This window comes from Sylvia atricapilla, chromosome 2, assembly GCF_009819655.1.
Source record: "Sylvia atricapilla isolate bSylAtr1 chromosome 2, bSylAtr1.pri, whole genome shotgun sequence".
Taxonomy (NCBI): Eukaryota; Metazoa; Chordata; class Aves; order Passeriformes; family Sylviidae; genus Sylvia; species Sylvia atricapilla.
In genome coordinates, this window is record NC_089141.1 from 24,221,166 (window position 1) to 24,236,635 (window position 15,470).

The 15,470-nt window shown below is 39.2% G+C and overlaps 1 protein-coding gene across 2 annotated transcripts in view; it reads right to left on the bottom strand.

Moving 5' to 3' along the window:
• Positions 1 to 15,470, bottom strand: part of GSK3B (glycogen synthase kinase 3 beta) — a 146,889-nt gene that overhangs the window by 81,083 nt on the left and 50,336 nt on the right. For both annotated transcript variants that reach the window (XM_066341005.1, XM_066341003.1), the window contains exon 2: positions 11,536 to 11,729. In XM_066341005.1, coding sequence (XP_066197102.1) covers positions 11,536 to 11,729 — 194 coding nt within the window. The remainder of the gene's footprint in view (positions 1 to 11,535; positions 11,730 to 15,470) is intronic.

A 15,470-nucleotide genomic window follows, 5' to 3' on the forward strand; every position in this document is an offset into this window, starting at 1 on the left:
GTTGCAATGTCCCACTTCAGGGACTAAGCAGCCTGCAACAAATGATTTCATTTATAATCAATAAACATGCTTACACTGCTAAATTCATTTGGTATAAAAGAGATGCCTGTGTTCAAGCCCAAAAATCCTGGTACAATCTTCACGACTCAGTGTGCCTGCTGAGATTAAAGGAAGATGAATGAAAAAGGGCGTGCAAACTCAGTCTGATAAGCACATCCTTGGACAAATCTTTGAACGAAGAAAAAGAAGAGGATGAATCTTCAAAAGACATCAAGTTACAGATTCTGTCTTCATCACTTGATAAAATTTAGGAGGGAAAACAAGGAGCTCTTTGTGACAGCATGATTTTTGAAATTAAAAAAAACCTCCTGAAATTAGATCCAGCTGTTGTTTTCCACATGCATTGTTATGCTTCAGTGATTCAGACTGGATGTTTGTATTTTGACTAGTTAGCTCAGGACCTAAGCAGTCTAATCAACATGGCCGGGCTTTCAAAGGAACAGCACAAATGAAGATGTGAAATGAGCACCTTTGCTGAGCCTGTAACAATTAGACCTGGCTTCAAATCTTAGAAGAACTAGAGAACACAGATGTCTGTAGTCTGCTTATTTGCATCATGACACATATAAGAGCCTCCATTACTCATCTCAGTTCACTAAACCAAGCACTACATAAACAAAAACCCACCCTGAAGAAAGCAGACTGCCTTCTCCTTAGTTAAAAGTCTGTAACATATACTTAAAAATACGATAAACATCACACCTTACATTTCACCTTAAAGAAGAGTGAGTCCCTTCTTTGCTCCTGGCCAAAAAAACATTACAAATGCTCAACGACCACTTCTTTGACATCACTCATTATATTTTAAAATAAGTATCAACACCATGCCCAAGCACCAAGGACTGTAATTAAATTGTTCCTTAACAGAATAAGTTTCTTGTTACCTTTCCAGAAATATTTCTTATTTTGGGTCATTCCATGATAAAACTCTTACAAAACCACTCAAATAAATTCAGATTCATTTTTATTTCCTGTGGTAGATCATACAAGAGAGTCTACATCATCCAACAAAACCTCAGTCCACAAACCCTTCACATTTAATCATCCAATGTTCCAAACGGGCCATATTTCACTGCATAATGCAGACAGAAAATGTGATGGAAAAAACAAAGTGGAACAAAAAGCCTAAACAAGCTTTCCTCAAAAACATGCAAAGTAGTAGAAAAGTAATTCTTTGTATTGTGTAGGCTGGAAATAATTCCGTTCGTCATAAACAACCTTCTCTGTCTTCTCACCCATCAGGAACCAGGAAGTATCCAAGTCACATAAAAAAAATGGCAGCATTGCTAATTTTAGAATATGCACAACAATCTTAACTGCCTCTGTACTTTAGATGCTTGACAAAATATCAGAAGAGGTTCCTTTTATTATTTTCCAATGTCTTGGTACTACTTTATCAAGAAGCAATGGGCAGTGCAAATATTGCCTTTAGCAGCAAAGAAAAAAACCCATTACATGGCTCTCAAAGTTTTGAACACTTCCCAGAAGGAGCATGCCATTTGGTTATAAAGTGTCAGGTCTACTCAAGAAAACAACTGGAAAACAAAAATTATTCCCATTTTCACATTTACTTAAACCTTCCACATTTTGCTTGCTGACTTTGAGTTAATCGTCTTTCATGAAGAGTCACAAAGAAAAAATCACCTCAATTACAGCTCAATTAAAAGGTTTTAAACAAAGCTAGAAGTGCTGAACAGTACAGTGCCGGAGGGTAGGGCACAGCTGTCTTGGTGACACATAAATGAGAAGATCTGCTCCTCTGCTTTGCTTCAGGAAGCCTCCATGGCGTAGCAGGTGGATCTCTGTCTTTTCTATGACTAGCATTTTATAGGTTATCCCTTCTTTCCCCTCAAGCATAATAGCTGCCACAGCATGACATTTGAATAACAAATACTGAGTTCTAAAAGGACACAGTTTGCCACTACCTGATTTAGCCGCCATCGATTTTAAAGGCAACAAAACCCAGTGTTCCCTGGCAAAAACTGAGGACAAATTATTTAATGATATATTCCAATCATGCTCCAAGACCAGAATGTTGCACCAAAGATAATATAACCAAGTAAGAATTCAGTAAGTAAGAGCCATAGGTAGGTAATGTTGCTAGATAAAGACTGTTCATACTAAATCTTCCATAGCCACACAAGCTCATCCAGTGGGACTTCCAAAAGAGAATACATAATGGTACAACCAAGATCCTTGAAGTATCTGTGCACACCAAACATCCAACTAGTCTCAAAGGCATCATTAGTACCCCATCAAACTAATCTTCTATTTATACCCTACACAATACCCGTCTCCCTAACTAGGAGACAGGTGTGGAATATTCCTCCTGGGACACCATTTCCACCCAACACCAGCATTAAAGCCCAAGCTCTCTACAGCAGCAGCATTACCAAGCTCTAAAGAGCATTAGATGAGCCTGCTCCCTGTCTGATCACCCCAGCTTCTACTCCAAGATGAAAAAAGATAAAACTAGCTTAGAATTTATATACAGCCTCATTCACAGTCACCCATTAAATCCCTGAGCTTCAGAAGGATCTCAGGAATTTCACTGTGACTTGTTTAAATGACCAAGTTCAGGCTCCATTAACAAAACCAAGACTGCCCTTGATTCTCCCCTTGCGCCGGCTGCACACTTAGAAAGTCCACCCCACTGCCACACTAAGCCATTAAATACTTTATTTTTAGGCAAGAATGAGAAAACCCAAATTTGCTCCACCAGCCTGTAATTTGCCAGTCGTAGAAATGCAAAGATACAGTCTCCATGGCAGTGATCCTGAAAGGCTACCAAAGATCTCTCCATAAAACACTACAAAATGAAAAGCATTAAAATCAGTTTTTACCTTTGTTACACAGACCTACAAATCCGTGCCATAATTAAGGTTCCCTTTAAGTAGCAGGTGTGACCCAGATGTAAAACTGATTTATAAATATAAAATAGAGAGGTTATCCCTACTGCATTCAGGGTTACTGTTTTTCTACACCAGTCCTTCTCAGTTATTAAGAGGCAGCAATGTAAAAAGTCAAAGGAAAGGAAATTATCCTTCCAAATGGAACTTAATTTGACGACAATCAGGAATTCTGCAATGTCCAAGTATACTCTTACAGTTATAATATGCTATAATACAGTGTGTGGCAGAGTTACAGCTATTCGTGTGCTTTATGCACTTCCATACCTTGATGGGTTTGGAATTCTTTTACACTGCACTCTCCACTCTGAGTATCATTATTTATTTCAGATTAGCATCCATTTAACCTGTGTCTCTCAAACAGTCTCTAGCTAATTTAGGAATGTATATACACAGAATATATATTTCCTAGACTATATATAAATATATGTATTTTATGAAAATCAGACATATGAACTCACTTCCTTGAGAAGACCTAAGGGACAAGAGGAAATAAACCAAAGCATTATAGGAGCAGCTGTATGAGCTATCTGGACTAGTGGGGCAAAAGACTTTTTGTAAATGTAACGTATCTTCCAGTTCTTTTTGTTGGTCAGTAAATTCAAACAGGACAGACAGGTCTAATTTTTTTCTCAATTTATACACCAGAAGTGAGCAAGAAGAGAGAAAACTGACAAAACAGATACCTTATTTTAAAGTCCCATCTTGGTCCTAGTCTACAGAGTACCACAGAAAAACTCAAAATCCAAAATAAATTCACCACTTAAACTGTGGCATGGATCTATAAAAGCTCTCATGCAAATATCCACAGGGTAGAAGCAGAAAAGCCCTCAAGAGCTCTTTTGACTCCTCCCTTTAGAAAGAACACAGTCCTAGGGCCTATTTCCCTACTGACATGTGAGTTTCCACAAGGCAACGCGTGGAAACACATTTCTAAACAAGCACAAAGCCACGTCTGCAGATGAAGAGCATTTCCTCCTCCTTCCTAGGCCAACTGTGGCTGGATGACACTGCATTCCCTGGACAGTAATTATCAGTCCAAACTCCACAGTTAAAAAGGAGAAAACTGAAATCAATGTTCATAGTACAAACTCCATTTCATCTCATGTGCCAAACTGAAGATCTTTTGCGCTAACAGCTATTATGCATACAATTCAGTTGCCAGATTTGAAAACATCTGCAGGAGCAGCCATAACTACAAATAATTTTATTATAAAGATTTTAAAATAATACAAAGTTAGAAGCATGATTTTTAGAGTTCTTGATCTTCTAGGCCACTTAAGTATGTACAGGGAGGTTACAGCTGATGCAATGAACAGTAAGTACACTGCTTTCTTCAAAGACTTTCAAAAGCAAGGGTGAACAGATTTTTTTATCCATTAGGAAAGTTTGACAAAATTGGAAAATGGAATGAAATACACGGTTGTGAGTGAGAGTTCAGCTCTCTACCCAGCCTTTTTGGTTGCTGCGAACACACAGGCACTGCAACTGCAATTACAGCCAAATGACAGAACTGGCTCCAATAAGCTTCCAGGAGACAGCCAGATCAAGTACTGCTGTAAGAAAAGCTATTATCTTGGTAAAAGCCTCTAAGAATCTGGCTAAACTAAGTTCGACCAGAGCTACAAATCTGGCCTCTGTACAAGAGTTAAAGCAGAAAATAGAAAAAAAACTCTCTGAAAGCAAACACAGCCCTCCAGCTGTTTTAGAAGATGGAAAAACAACCTGAACACATGCCGAGGCATCCCCCATTCTGGAAATGTTATCTGACAGCCTCAGTCTTAAAGAGCGACTGTAATCCCCTTAGATGAGGACAGCTAGAAGTAAAAGGGCAATTTTGATTAGGCTAAATTACCTTTCTACTGGTGGTTTTATAAATGTTTGAGTATTTTGCTGAAGTCACTGAAAAATATTTTCAGCCTTCCATCCCCACTTGTAACATAAACACAAACCATCTCCTTAGTCAGAAGACAGATCTATTGTTCTGGGTGCTTTTTCTAGCTATTTACAATAAAATTAAGGCATTCTTCAGAGAGTAACACCTCCACGATAGTCTTATGAACAGTGATTCACTATTCCTCAGATCTTCAAAGTTGCTAAGATGTGCAAGTCCTCAAAGGCTTAAAGGAAAGGTGTTTAAATGTTACTAATTCTCATCACCATGTTTTTCCTTTGTGACTTTTTATCCCATGGGTGCTTCCAACTCAACTGAGATACAGTAAATAAAGGCATTCCTCTAATGGAAGGCGTTAAGAGATTAATGTTTGAATATTCAATGATCCTTAGATGGAGATATGAGAGAACTCAGCTAGCTCACACACAGACTAAATTAAAAAAGGAAGTTCAGTCCTTAGTTCAGCGGAAAACTGTGCCGATAATGAGAGGTCACAGTGAAAGATAATCGTGAATCCATCAGAGCAAATCCAGCCTCCGCAATGTATTCAAGACTTTAAACACTGACCTAAGATGAAGATAGCATTCATTTTGAACCTCTGTGTGAACTTTCAATTCCCTTCTAGAAAGGAGTGATGTAGGAGGGAAAAGGAGGATCTGGAGTGACCTTATTGCTCACTAGAAATACCAGAAAGCACTTTGTAGTAAAGTAGGGATTGGTTTCTTCTCCTAGGCAAGCAGCAAACAGGACGAGAGGACACAGTCTCCAGCTGAACCAGGGGAAATTTAGGCTGGACATCAGGAGAAATTTCTTCACATAATGGTTATTAAATTTTGGAATAGACTACCCAGGGGAAGTGGTGGAATCACCATCCCTTGAAGTTTTCAGGAAACAACTGGATGTGGCACTTAGTGCTATGGTCTAGTTGACAAGGTGGTCATCAGTACAAGGTTGGAATCAATCTTTGAGGTTTTTTCTGTGACTGCAAAATCCACTTGTGTGCTTTAAAGAAAGGGTCCACAACTCAGACACAAACAAAGGAAGTCAAGGCTTCTATAACATATCCAACAATGGCTTCTCTTCAATTGTACTTTTAACATTCTCATGACAAAGCTATGGCACACAGATATAGGAGTCTGCATGGATCTGCTAAACCATTAAAAAGCAAGATGATGCACACACCCTGTCTGAAACCAAACTTGCACAGAAGAGACAGTGACACCACTTCCCTTAAAGCTTTACAACTGGGTTCTCCAACACATACCAAGAGGCTGGGTGTCCAACTCCTGTCTGCCTGTCACTACAGACATGACTGTTCACAGACCAAGCTTACAGACTACAAGACAAAACTTGTTTTAACTCTTCTTCCAGTCAGGTGACCCAAGTAACTTGAGTGCATCCCTCCTTAAAACAGCGCAGATACACCAAGAGTGGCCTTAACAGACTGAAGCCCCCTGAAAATGGAGCCTTTCTTCCCAGTATAATGCTACTATCTGTCATATCTTTACTGACCATGGATAAGCAAGAGCTAAGAAACTAGCTGGGGGGAAGTCAGCAAAAGTGGAACTAATTCAACCAAATCTGAAGTCGTATTCTCACAGTGGTTTGTTAACCAGATTCTGAGAGCGAAAGATGCAAATCATTAATCAACAAGTTCACTTTTTCACATGCATATTTACAGAATTATACCTTCAACCATGAACAGAGACACAAAACCTATTAAGAAAAAAACTGGGTCACCTATAGATTTCTGAATGCTTTAAACAGAAAAGTCTCTTGAAAAGTTAACAGAACTTTAAAACCTAAATATCTAGCCCTTTTTCAATGGAAATTCTTGCTTGTGGTTTTACATTTTTCATTGGAGCTGCTATGATCAAAGTTGCTGTAAATAAGTTAACACAAACAGCAGATATGGGCCACTTTGAAAAGGATCTTTTTACACTTAGCAGCTTGATGTATCTGAGGCAGGAACTGAAGGAAAGCTGTTGCTTTCAGACGCATTTCAAACAGCTCACAAAAGTACACACACCAGCAGAGAAAGAAAGAAACCAGAACCTCAACACAGACTAATTTTTCCATCCTGCTGCTTTATTGGGCTTTAAGGCTCAATTTAACACTACGACTTTACATATTAAAAAAACCCCCAAAAAACAACAAACCAACAAACCAAAACAAAGCAACAATAAACATGCAAATACTCAAAACACCTATTCCTTCTGTAACTAAAATCAGGAAAGAGCACTGCCTACTATTCAGTGGCCTCAGCTTTAGCAATGCAGTGCTTCACATTTATGGACCATCAGGGCCCCAGTTTGACATCCTCTCACACTCCAGAAGATCTGCCTATTTAAATAATTCAGGCAAGTAAGCCAAGGGCACACACGGTTGGGTGGCTAAACCAAGGCAGTCCCTGAATGATTTGACAGACTGGATGGCATGAATGGTTCCCATTACAGAATTTGGCTTTCTCTTGCTGCACGCTTTATGTCTGTGTGAGCCATTAACAAGAAATGTGATGCCCAATCTAGACTGTTTGAAAAGGTGCAGGAGGAGTACAAACTCCCTTCATCATTTAGATTTCAACAGCCCAGTGCTCAAAGCAGAAACATCAAGTACTGCAATTCAGACACAAGAAATTTAATGACGTATTCTCAGTCAGCTGTGAAATATTTCTAGTAATTCACACATTCTTTCCATTAGGATTTCTTAAAAACCTTAATGGAATGACAGAAATAACAAAAAGTAACTATTTATGCTAACATGCCTCTTTGCTTACTATTGGTTTTTGCACGATTAGACAGCAACATGACAGACTCTTAATCTGAAGGATATTCCAGTGAAAATGCTAACAAAAGCAGCGCAAGAATTTTTATGCCAACCAGTATTTTCTTCTCAAGAATCACAATTAGGCTGTGTCACTTGGAGGTCTGCACAAACACGTGTACAAAATAATTGAAAATACTGTGAATCTTTTAACTGCCCCTATCTGCATAAGAACCAATTATGTGGGATGGAAGCAGAAACACAGTATAGATCTGTGAAAGCCAGGTCACTGTCTTGGAAATTTTGCCATTTGAAAGCACTTTGGCCCCGAAGTTTGTGAACTGCTGACTTACGCTATTTTTCAAAGAAAAACATCCCTCTCAGCCCTGTTAAACTTTCATCTGAAAAAAAATTCCCAAACCTACCACCCCAAATATATAACCTTCCATAAGAGATGGTTAATTAAATTAAACAAATTAAATTGTTTCACATATTAATGACAAACAGCACATAGTTTGGGAACTACTCATTCACATATCAGGTAATTACCCAAAATTACATGACTTAATTTCTCACACCTTGTATGGAGAACTAGCTTACTGAAGGCAGCACTACAAACTGAAATTAAGCATACATCTCTAGCTGGTATTTTATTTATTCCCTTCAGTGACTTACCACTATTCTTACCAATACTATTGCTGTACATTACACTGAACTCTACACACACAAATTCTAAAATCCAGAACAATTCACAGACCCTGTTTAAAACACAGTCATGCAGGAACTGCAATGTCAAACTGAAGAACCACTCAACTGCAATGAGGGAGTAGAAAGAAGAAGGAGCAAGCTATCTTTACCATCACAGAAACTCTAAGATTCAACTCTTCAGCACTGATTTTTAACACTCAACTTCTTTCTATTCCAGACCAATGCTAGGAGGCTGTCTTGTCATAGTAATGGAAAAGGCAAAAAGGCAAAAAAGGCAAGCCCCCCTCTGGTAATTCCAGCTTTCAAGCTAGCTTTAAACCTGGACAAAAGCATCTCAGCTTCTTGACAGAGATCTAAAATTGGCAACTGAGGTGCATATTCCAGACATACACAGTAACTGCCCTCCACTTTCAAAAAATGCAGCAAGAGCCTAGAAGTTACACTCTCTTGGGGCTTCCCAAAGTTTCTGAATCATGCCCTTTCAGTTTCAAGACTAGCTGCTGGCACTTCTCAAAACATTTTTTTTAAGAAATCATGACTAAGGAATTATCTTGCAGGTACCAAGATAAATACATCATGATACACAAGCACAGGGATAAGCAGGCACCAGCCAGAAGCATACAGCTGAAAATTTCCTCCATGATTCAAATATCAGGAAGCAACTTTCATATATCACTTTCCTCTCGTTCCTTGTCCACCACTGGGATTAGTGCAGACTACTATTTCTAAAGCACACTCTCTTCTCTTCCCTCAGAAAGTGATAATAAATCCAACAAGCTACCACCACCTCTGGCCTGCCTACAGTAAGGCTGGCTTTTTCCCCTCAATCACTGCTGAAGTGGGAGTATGCATTAATCAGAGAGGAGTGGCAGATTTCTTAAGGAACTCCACTGACCAGGCCTTGGGTCTGGACTCAGGCAGCCAAGCAGGGATGGCAACAGCCCAGCTGAGCTGCATCCACAGCTCAACTCTCTGAACACAAGAGCTGGTCTGCTCCTACACTGCACTCAAAACATTCAGCCAGACTTTCAAAGTTTCCTCTTTAACTGGTCAATTACGTGGTTCCCCCATTTACTACCTAGATCAGGCATTCCCAAAGAGTAGCATACCCTGAAGTAATTGTATGCTGCTTTTAGTATAAGATACATCTGTCTAGCTTCCAAATCAGTCCAGGCAGAGGCTTCTATCCTGCCTGCAAGAATTTATACCTCCTGCCAACAGAACATACACTTCTAGATCAGAATGTGAAAAAAATGGGAGGACTAAACTGACAAATGACGGGAAAAACTAGGGAGCAGAGACCAAAGGTAAATGATGCTGCACAGCTGGGATAAAAGTCAGGGATAAAAAGTATGAAAAAAATCGTAACTTGGGAACTACTGCAGATATGACCCATAAAATTATGAAGTTTAAAAAATATTTTTGAATTAATGCTATCTGCAAATCTACATGTGGACTTAACCATTAATTACACCTGGTTTAGGGATATTAAAGCCTCCGGGCATTGGATGTTCTCAGCTTCTATTATCCAATGTAGACAATTCAGAGTCCAAACACCCTACTAAGCTTTTCAGTTTAGCTGTTTTGCTTTAAAAAAGAAAGAGCTAATATTCAGGACATGTAATTTTTTAAAATCCCTTAAAGAAACACTCCAAAATAAAAAGATATGTAGTCAGATAACAAAATATCACTGAACCAACTACCAAAACAAAAAACAAAGACCAACATTTAACTCTAGATTCCCAAGAGAGATTCACTTTTAAAAAGTGAGATGTCACAAACTATTAAGATGTCACAAACTATACTAAAATGCTTGGCCAAGTTTTCATTTTACACACTGCAAAACCTCAGAGTTACGAGACTAAAGAAATGAAAGATTCCTGTCAAAAGCACTACCTGACATCTACCAAGCATGACAGGGCTTGGTAGGATAGGAAATATCCTCACCCTCCCCCTTAAACCTATGCAATTGGAAGAGACCAAAAAAGCTCCTTTTAAGTACTAGGTTTATAATTTGTTTTTCCTTTTCTGTTTCACCTCTTCTTTATTCTCCTAAAGTAAGGCCCTCTTACATCATATTCCATACTTCCTAAGTACTAATTACCTTCAACCCATAATATAGTCCAGAAATAACTCAGATGTAAGAACTATATAAGAACTTTATATGCCTTCCTCGATCAGAAGTAAACAATTCTGCATTACTTTTATTTAAACTATCTTTCCCATTCTTCATCTAATGCATCCGTGATACACTGATGCCTATGGTGATGACAGCATAAAATTTGAAGACTCAAGAAGACATACACTAGTTCCTTTGAAATACTTCAATATTTTTGCTACCAAAAAAAGGACAAAATTGCAGATATTACCAGTGAAACTAGCCATGCATGAGGTCTTACTGTGAAAAGAAAAAATGCTAAGACCAGTACCTCTGTTATCATGTACTGCTTGCACAACCTGATCTGCAGGCCACCTGACTATACAGGAAAGCAGTCAAGTACATTAAGTACCAAGCTGAGGACTAACAGAAATGATGAGGTGGCTTATGTTTAACTTTTATTTGGTTTAAAAATCACTAGATAAAAAGATTTCTCTTGTGAAGGCCACTAGTCTAGAATAAGGGATCACTAGTCTATTAAAACCACCAGGATAGAACACGTTTATAAATCAGGTAGCAAGAGAAGTAAGTGATCTTCAGCCCAAACTGCCCTGGGCTTAGTATTTGTTATCTTCTTGTTTAGCCTTGACAATTTCTGATTTACTCAAATACAGCCTTCAATGTTATAGGTGCAGCAACTAAGAACAAAGCCCAAAGGCCTCTATTCCTTCCAGAAGTTTAATTACTAATGATTACAGAAGAGTTTATGCTAGAAAAAAAGTAACCTTAAGACAAGCTTTTCCCTTGTTTCCTCAGGTCACTGTCTGAGAAATCTGGTCTGCAACCTGGAAACAGCACATCAAATCAGGATTTTTAGCTTTCTGATTTGCACTGATACAAATAATCACAGTGACTTCACTGATTTTCAAGTCAAACAACTGTTTTATCATAATCCATCTGTTTAATCTTCAGTCCCGAAAATTTTTATGCGTATTTATGTGCTCCAGTGAAAATAAATTAAGAAAATCAAAAACACTGCCATCAAAGACATGGAAAAGGAGATAACATTCATGAAAATACTATGAACTTATGCATAGGCTCACCTTAAATCTTTTATCCTGCAGGACTTTCTTAATGGCCACAAGCTCTCCTGAATCACAGAGTTTGGCTTGATACACAACACCAAAAGATCCATTTCCAATCACCTTGGTGTCTGTGTAGCTGACTTCTTGTGGTCGGTCTGGACCTTGTCCAGGAGTTGCCACTACTGTAGTCACCTTACTGCCATCTTTGTCTCCTGCAAAGCAAAAGATACACAAATAATCAAAACACATGCATAAACAAGATGACCAACAGGACTAAAATGGAGGAGGGTAAGACAAAGACTTAGATCAGCATATGTACTTCAGTATTACAGAGAAAAACAGAAAACCTCTGACAAAATGAAAAGCAAACACTGAGCATGTGTTTTACAATATATATAGAGTGACGACAATTTTTCATTTAGATTATTGCTAACAAAAATTTGCTCTCCTGAGGCAAATAATTGAGCAATAAAATGTAATGCCCAAAGAAGCCAAGTACTTATCCCTACATATCATTATCAAGTAAGTGATATTAAACACAGAGCTGAGACATTTGCATTACCAAAATGAAGTGTTTTCCCATGTTTTTCATATAACTGAGAAAACCAAACTGCCAGTATGACCTCAGATCAGCACTCTGATCTTTACAGGCATTTATGTGGCAACAAAAACCAGGAGCACTTTAAGTTTCTTACAAATCCACCCACGTGTAAAGCTTCAGCTTGCAGCACTAGGAAGCAAAACCTTTGTCAAACCTGGCTGTGTGCACCTGAAGCGAAACCTAGGCTGCATCAGATGGCACCATCCTGGTCCTCCCTTCTTCCATGTCTGGACTTTCTTGCAAAGAAGGGAGGCACTTGCTGGGGCAGCAGTGGAAGGGGGAGAAAGATGAGAACAGCAGGCACTTAGCTGGTATCTCAACATGAACCAGAACACAGCCAGGGACAGTGCTCAGGATGCAAGATCCCAGTGGAAGCTGCACATGTGAGTGTGCTTTGGCACAGATGCAGCAGCTGTGGGTTTCACTGTGGCACTTGCCCAGCCACTTTCCCATCAAGGCACTGTCACCTACTCTCAGCCCCACTGTTACTACCAACAGTGCTTCACCCTGTTCAAAGTCTGATTTTGTTCACAACAGGAGCAAAGCTTTAGGCATTTTACAAGCACACTCCAGGCATTTCTTGCCCTTTAGCTGCAATAAAGAGCCCTTCAGATTTGGGCTGCAGAACCAAATAGGGCTGCAAGAAAAACCAGAACCTACTGTTCCATAGCAGTCACCACAATTCTACAGAAACTGTTCTCAAGAAATGCTCATCATATCTGCTTATTAACAAACCTCTCCACAACTTTCTCCAGGTATTCTCTTCAATTCTATAGGTTGATCAATAGCTTTAGTGCAGTTTAGGCAAAATGCCCCTTGCTCTGCTCCAAAAGAGCATGGAAAAAAAATGGCACAGCTCATCCCTGTTCTCTTTCCCCACACTGCCTCCTTCTCATATGAGGGCAAAACATTATGATGGAAAAGTTATTTCTCTCTAGGGAACCTCACCCCTCACTGCTTAAAATGACTCAGGTACAGCACCTAAAACCATACTCTGCGAAGAAAGTTTGTGTCAGCTTTACCCAGCATGCTGGCAACTTCTTGTGTCCAGCTTACAACACACTTGTTTGTACAGCCCAGCACAATGTTTGCAGCTTGTGCAATGCTGGAGCCTCATGACCAGCTGGTGTACCAGACTCTCCTCTGCGGAGCTGCTGCCTGTCCAATCCTCATCCACTTTCCACTTACACACCTGACTACTCTTACCAAAGCCTAACATTCTGCATTTGTCCTGACTGAACTGCATCCAAGGTTACTGAACTCTCTTGCCAGCTTGGCACATCCTTCAATCACTATCCGGAGATCCATTTCCTGATGCTACATGAAATTTACTGAGAAATAGGTGGAAACAGGTGAATCCTATGAGACTGCCTAAAAGCCCTGCAAAAACTCATGCAGTATCTCTTTTTTTTTTTTTTTTTTACCTCCTGTTATGCTCAAACAAAATAATCAAATCATTTTGTATGCCTTTCATGGGATTTCCCCTAGTCCATTGTTTTCCTAGATTTCCCATGAGAAAAATAGTTTGAAAACTTCAAAGTCAGGATAACCACATCCACTACTACTTCTTCTGTACCTCTAAGATTCAGAAGAAAAGCAGGTAGCTTGAAACTATTTTCTCCTGAAAAATCCACATTAACTACTATTCATCTCCTGTGTTGCCTTTTAGGTTCTTACAAATTGTTTCCTTTTATGATTACAAGTACCCTATGAACCAAATTAACAAATCAAATATAAATAAAGTACATTAGTGCTCAGGGTGTCAATTACTTGCTAAGCAATACAGAGTAGTTATAGCCCTTCCCCATAAGAGTCACAAGAAGTTGGGATGCAGATTTACAGACTTGGAGAGAAAATGGGGCAAGGGGTAGAAAGAATACTAGACAGATGAATGTCTTCTTACAGGGAGAGAGAGAGAAGCATAAACAGAAGCATAGTAGCTGCATGAAAAATTCACTCTCCTCTTTGATAACTGTAAGAAATAATAAAAAAAAGAAGCAAAAAATACAAAGAAATGCCTTTTTTTTGTAAATGTGTTGCAAGTATAACTCAGAGCAGCAATGCATCTTATTTGCCCAATTATTCTATGATTAGCATTCTAACTCATAAAATACACAAATAAGTTACACCTGCTTCACTACAGCAACCCTCATCACATAAAAGGTAATCCCCTACCTGCTCACTTTTGAGGGGCATATTTTTTTCTTTTTGGCAGGATTCACTAGACCAGAGTATTGAGATTATTGTTAAAGAGTTTTGTTCTCCATTTTCCTAAAAATCAAGACTTGTGAACTCTTAGAGATAAAAATAATTGTCCTTGGCAACACTGGTTGAGATTTGAAGTGCTTGGTATCAAGAGATCTACTCTAAGGACTTTCTTTAGGTCTCTCAGGGACCTCCTTGTCCACAAAAGCAAACCCTGAAATTCACACAAGTGTTTTTGTCCCAGTGTGCAGCCTACAAACTGCAGTCACCCAGCCAACTTTTCCAGAGCTCAAATGAGAAACCAGTCAGCTTTAGACACTTTCCTTTAGGTGCAGGGAAAAACAGCTCCTAATTAAACTTGCTGAAATCATCAGTGCTTAGAAGTGTATGCACTGACATTTTAAAAACTACACCAAGAATTACTTTGTTTCTTTACCAGAATTCACAGAGCATTAGGACTCAGAGCTTTCTCCCAGCTTCCTGCTTTCAGGAAACAACAGTTTTTGCAAACCATCTACAGAACACACCATAAGGACTTCAGTGTTTAAGATGTTGAGCCTGTTAAGAGTTTCAGTTATTTTCTATTCCAGTATTGTTGAACCTGAGGGACTATAGGGGTAAAAGTCACCTTGCCCACTTGACAGCTTTGATCTCCAAGAATAAAACATCTCACTGCTGCTCAAAGTATGCAAATAATTTTTCTTGCATATGTTTGTATTGCAGCAGCATCCAGAGGCACCAAGCCTATTTTGCCACTCCTTCCACCACACAGACATAGGTACTGCTCACAAGATCATACACAGTTCAGAATGGTTATCCCAGCTTTAATTGTCTGCACAGCAAGCACTGACTTGCCAGCCAAACAGCACATAAAGGAGTTCACTAAACAGCTTTCAGATATGCTGGGTTTAGCCTCAGCATGATGGAAGATATCAGAGAGGAAACAGCCCTGCCCAGCAATCTTCAGTACCTCCAAACAGATTCCTAACAGAAAACATCAAGAAGCATTATACCACAGCAAGTCTTAAAGAGAAGCCTAGACAGTTCTCATCTCACTCCCTTCACCTCTTACTTTGTTTAGGACTGTCAGACTCGGTGCCCCCAGTGCACAGACACCTCTGACTGTAAGGTCTAAAACAGAACTAGG